The sequence below is a fragment of the Phocoena phocoena genome, chromosome X, assembly GCF_963924675.1.
Source record: "Phocoena phocoena chromosome X, mPhoPho1.1, whole genome shotgun sequence".
Taxonomy (NCBI): Eukaryota; Metazoa; Chordata; class Mammalia; order Artiodactyla; family Phocoenidae; genus Phocoena; species Phocoena phocoena.
Window position 1 is genome coordinate 76,068,117 of NC_089240.1, and position 5,869 is coordinate 76,073,985.

General features: G+C 40.0%; 1 protein-coding gene across 1 annotated transcript; it reads left to right on the forward strand.

The window, feature by feature from the left end:
- The first annotated feature begins 3,417 nt into the window (after positions 1 to 3,417).
- PABPC5 (poly(A) binding protein cytoplasmic 5) lies at positions 3,418 to 5,434 on the forward strand. The gene is made up of 2 exons (XM_065900776.1): positions 3,418 to 3,480; positions 4,025 to 5,434. The coding sequence occupies exon 2, from the start codon at positions 4,166 to 4,168 to the stop codon at positions 5,312 to 5,314; it is 1,149 nt and encodes a 382-aa protein (XP_065756848.1). The 5' UTR covers positions 3,418 to 3,480; positions 4,025 to 4,165; the 3' UTR covers positions 5,315 to 5,434.
- The last annotated feature ends 435 nt before the right edge of the window (positions 5,435 to 5,869 follow it).

Genomic DNA, 5,869 nt, shown 5'->3' on the forward strand with positions numbered 1-5,869 from the left:
CCATGGGTTCATTTTAAACTAATAGGATTTAATTAAAAGAGAACCCTAAGGAGACACCTAACTAAACCTAAATATATATGAAGTTGTTATATTATTTTTATATGTTAATACTCAGATTTATCCACAGTTGAATGCATGACTTTTTAATTCAACAGGGATTCAATTAATGAGAGAAATGAAAAAAGAAAAAAAATGTTAAAATTTTGTAAAAGAATCTTTCTTAATTTCCATCAAACCACCTAGGGTTATAAATGTATGAATTATAGCTACAGCCTTTGAATAAATATCTAAACTATAGTTTTATAATTTGAAATTTTGGTTAAATGTTGAAAAATGAGATATTCTGGTTTATTGACAATTTAGCATAAATCCCATTCCATTGTGTATTCTGTTGAAATTTTTTCCACTTTTGGTTACTTTCTCATTTCAGTAAGTACATTCTAATAAACACAATTTAATCTTTCTTTGACAATAAATCTTATCAAAATGCCTTCAGGATTATCATCCAGAGGATAAATACTCATGGAGCAGGATAAAATTTTGGAAATAGAGACAAAGAATTGCTACTGGTTCCAAAACTTACTACTACATGTTTAATGCCAAATTGTTTTTTTGCCAATTTTCCTCTTTTTGTCTGAAAAACATGAGCCAAGTTCTAGGTAATAAAGGTTTTACTTTGTTCAACCATCCCAGACTTCATTCAAGAGAGTAGCAAATTTACTTTCATTGTGAAGTCCTAGCACCTTGCACAACTCAGACTTTTAATTGGAAACAGGATCAAGTGCCTGTTAAGACAAGGCTGAAAAACATAAATTTCCAACTGTCCTCTTCTTCCTCTCATGCTGACAAATTTCTACCAACTGTAAATAACAATGTGTGGTAGGTTGCACTTAGAATACCAGTTGTCTAGGATTCTTTCCTCATGCAAAATGTTTCTCAGATTTAGAAAGACTCAGATATGCTTCAACCAACTGCCTTAGTAATCTGGGTGGGGATTTTTAATGGATTTAATATATGCATCAGATTTACATAGACTATAAACTTACCTTGAATATATAATAAAAATGACAGAGAAATGTTCCACATCTGATTTTTATCCCAGAGACAATTCTCAATGTAAATATTAAAATGATTAAACAAATTATAGATGAAAATGTTTCCCTTTTTCCCATAAACTTCTGCTTAGCAGAGGGAACTCCACTAAAATTTATTTATTTCACAGCAGTTCTAAATTTCTGATTTTTGATCTGATAAAATGTTCACTATAGTTTAGAATGTTTATACTGCAATGACCCCAAAATGGCTGGCAAGTGTAGAGTGGAGGTTATTCTGAAAATAATAATTTTTATTGTTAAAAGTATTTCCAATTTATTCACTTTTAGCTGAGTTGGGTCTTTGTTGCGGTATGCAGGCTTTCTCTAGTTGCGGCGAGTGGGGGCTACTCTTCGTTGCAGTGTGTGGGCTTCTCATTGTGGTGGCTTCTCTTGTCCCAGAGCAGAGGCTCTAGGCACGTGGGCTTCAGTAGGTGTGGCATGCAGGCTCAGTAGTTATGGCACACGGGCCTAGTAGCTCCATGTCATGTGGGATCTTCCCGGACCAGGGCTCGAACCTATGTTCCCTGCATTGGCAGGTGCATTCTTAACCACTACACCACCAGGGAATTCCCGAAAATAATTATTTTTAACAACCCAATTCCAGCTATAATATTAGAGAAAATATATACAAATGAATTGGAATATGGACAGCATTTAGGTGGTTACATAAATAAAATATTAATTTGATTTAGTGATAATATTGTGGTAATTATTCTCTTGGATTTATGTTGTTATTTTAATATAGCATTTTCAGTAAAGTAATACTTTTATATCAGAAAAATAAAAACAAAAGTTCTGGCCCATTGTCAATTAAGTTTATGAGGAAAGATGTTTATAAAGTATATGTTCAAAGTACAATAAAGTAAGCACATGTTCACAAGTGTTTCTACATATTGGTCAATGTGGTGATATTTTAAGACCAGTTTCTATTAGTCTATCTCTATAACATTTTTTAATTTGTATTTGCTTTTTCTCACATAGTCTCCATGTCTTAGCTAAGCAAGAACCCTTGAGGAGAAAATTACAAAATCATTGAGTAAATAATGAGGGCAAATTGTCATCTCTAGTCAACTCTACCGTCTAATAGAAACTGTAGAAAATAAAGCAACACATGAATCTAGCCTGTTATTCTAAGAATTTAAGACAACACCCTTTGGGGTGATGTCCTTCTCTTGCATTCCTTTTTTGCCAGGATCTTTTCCAGCCTAACAGTACTGACATATGTTTTGTTCGGATTTTCTTTTTGAGGGGAGGGCTTGTGGAAGGGGCTGGTTGAGTTATGTGTTACAGACACTGATGATTTTCCGAAGACGGGGTAACATTCCTTTTCAAAACAGTTTACCACAAACTCTAAAGAGAGATCTTGGGAAACCTCTGAGCTGTGTCTAATCTTATAGCATTGTTCCCTGCAATGGTTTAAAGTTGACAATTCAAGTTGAAATTAGCAATTAATTGTGTAAAGTGCCTATATCTTAACGTGTTTATTTCATCTTCAAACATTATATATTTTGCATTGATTCTGCAGCTTTTACTCTTTAACTAAGATTTTGCAATTTGTGATTATGGAGGCAGCACATCTTCAACGTTTTCTGGCACTAAGTATCATTAAAAGTCATTTTATGGCTCTCCAATCATTAAAACCTTAGTATTACTGGAGCAGCGAAAAGAACTCTGCCTATTACCTGGGGATAATGCTACCATTATTTTGAAGTTCAATGGAGTAAAAATAAAGGCCAACTACAACATGGGCCTGTGTTTTATTTGACCCTGTGATCATTTAGCACTGGACTGGGAGTCCAGTACAGCTGTCAACTGACTTTCCAATGCACTCAGGAAAGTATGCAACCTATATGCTATTTCGAAACGATTTAGGGAATTCGTTTAAAAAAACAAAAAAATTATGAGAGTCCCTTCCGCCTAGGTCTTCACCTCCTTTGATTTTGGGGTCAGTAGCCTAAAGGTAATATTTTAAAATAATAAATAAAATTTCAAAAATAAGAAATGAAAAATCTAGAAACCATTTAAATCTTTTTCTTTCGTTCGTTCTTTTCTCTTTTTTTCTTTCTTTCTTTTTTTTTTTTAACATCTTGGCACACAGCAAGCGGGAAGTTACTTAGCACGGTTCCGGGTTTCCTTGCGCCCCGCCCGCTCGCCCTACCACAGCTAGAAGCTTTTAGTCCCTGGGTCGGTGTGTCCTGCAGGGCGCAATCCCTGTCCATCGGTCTGCGCTCTTCCCGCCCGCCGCGCATCTGCCCTTCTTTCCTGACTCCGCCCCGCATCTGTCCGGAACCTCCTCGCGTCTGAGCTGACCCAGTGCGCGTCTGCCAGTCAGTCCCTCCGGACCCGCCGCGAGTCTCAGGCTGCCGAAATCTCTGCGCGTCACTCGGTCCGTACCCAGTGGGCATCTTGGGTATCTGGGCGGTCTCCGGTCCTCCGCGCGTGTGTCTGTCTGTCTGTCTCTCTGTCCGATCCGCCGCCTGCAGGCTGCCTGCCCGGCCGCAGCGCACCAAGTGTCCAGTCTGCCCTTTCGCTGACGCTGAGTGTGTGTAGCGCGGCCTTAGTGAGCGCGAGCCCGCCTGAGACCGGCCAGGCAGCCGGCGGAGGAATACATGTTCGGCTCCTGCCCTTGTTGATATCATTTTAAGCCCACACGAGCTTGAGGCCTATATTTATGCAGAAAACGGGTCGTGAGGCCTCTGTCGGCAAGGCTAGGTGTGGGGAGCCAGCCAGCTGCTTGATGATTTCTTACAATTTAACGGGGAAAGGGACATTTCTTTCCTGCTACTGGCTTTTGAAACTGATTTTAGATCTGAATGGGTGGAAATTCTAAGCCACCTTAGGGAGAACGGATTCGTCATTGGGGTGCTTTTTTGTCTGATGCATTTGTTCTGAGCCTGCTGACCAGCTGTTTCTGAACTTCATTTTCTCAGCCTCAACAGTGATTCTGAGTCTGCTTTTAGCTTCCTTCGCCTTGGCTTTTTTTCTGTTTGTGAACAGCTGCTTGGCCCATAGCTTAGAGAAAGCAACCTCTTTTTCTCTCCCAAGAAAGCCTCCTCCCTGTGCTCAGAGAGATGGGGAGTGGGGAGCCTAATCCTGCTGGCAAGAAAAAGAAGTACCTCAAGGCTGCCCTGTATGTGGGTGACTTGGACCCAGATGTCACCGAGGACATGTTATATAAAAAGTTCAGGCCTGCTGGCCCTCTTCGCTTCACCCGAATCTGCCGTGACCCGGTGACCCGCAGCCCCCTGGGCTATGGTTATGTTAACTTCCGCTTTCCTGCGGATGCTGAGTGGGCCTTGAACACCATGAATTTTGATTTGATTAACGGCAAACCTTTCCGCCTAATGTGGTCTCAGCCAGATGACCGCTTAAGAAAGTCTGGAGTTGGAAATATATTCATCAAAAACCTGGACAAATCCATAGACAATAGGGCCCTTTTTTATCTGTTTTCTGCTTTTGGGAGCATTCTCTCCTGCAAGGTAGTATGCGATGACAACGGCTCTAAGGGTTATGCCTATGTGCACTTTGACAGCCTGGCCGCTGCCAATAGGGCCATCTGGCACATGAATGGAGTGCGGCTCAACAACCGCCAGGTGTACGTTGGCCGATTCAAATTTCCGGAAGAGCGGGCAGCTGAAGTTAGAACTAGGGATAGAGCGACTTTCACCAATGTTTTCGTTAAAAACTTTGGAGATGACATGGATGACGACAAACTGAAGGAACTTTTCAGTGAATACGGGCCAACTGAGAGTGTTAAGGTAATAAGAGATGCCAGTGGGAAATCGAAAGGCTTTGGATTTGTGAGATACGAGACACACGAGGCTGCCCAAAAGGCTGTGTTAGACCTGCATGGAAAGTCCATCGATGGGAAAGTCCTCTATGTAGGGCGAGCACAGAAGAAAATTGAACGCCTGGCTGAGTTAAGGCGAAGATTTGAGCGGCTGAGATTAAAAGAAAAAAGTCGGCCTCCAGGGGTGCCTATCTATATTAAGAACCTAGACGAGACCATCGATGATGAAAAACTGAAGGAGGAATTTTCTTCCTTTGGATCAATTAGCCGGGCCAAAGTGATGGTGGAAGTGGGGCAAGGCAAAGGGTTTGGTGTTGTCTGCTTCTCCTCTTTTGAAGAGGCTACCAAAGCAGTAGATGAGATGAATGGTCGCATAGTGGGCTCCAAGCCTCTGCATGTCACGCTGGGCCAGGCCAGGCGCAGGTGGTGAGAATAAGAATGCTCAATTTGTTTCAGCCTTAAGCTGGTGCCTACTTAGTTTGGGCTACTTTGTGATAAGAGGTTATTTTATGTGAATTCACAGCTTTTTTTAAGTGAATACTTTCTTTTGAAAAAAAGTGAAACTAGAAAACCTTGTTCATTTTAGTGAAGAACATAATTTCTAATTGTAAAACTGTCATTTTGTACTATTTTTCGATATAATAGCCTTAGGAATATGTAGAATAAAATTTATTCCTCCACATGCTTTTTTGCTAAATCAGTCAAGTGAGGTAATGGAGTATATTTCCTTCCTTATTTCACTAATACTACTAAATTAATTTTCTCCTATGAAAGTATTCTCGAGATGGTCCTTACTTCTGAGTCTATCACAGTGAAAATTTCTAACTTGCTTTTTGAGAAATCAGTAGAGCAGGGGAAAGCGTATATGATCCAGTTAATATTTGTGTATAGGTTCACTTTAAATTATTATTTAAAATGAATATTCCTTTTAAAAGATGTGAGCTTTCTTTCTTCCTTTTATTTATTTATATATTTTTTCCTTTTT

What these genes read in the sequence shown, in the direction of transcription:
- PABPC5 (XM_065900776.1), top strand. Translation starts at nt 4,166, where the DNA reads ATGGGGAGTGGGGAGCCTAATCCTGCTGGCAAGAAAAAGAAGTACCTC.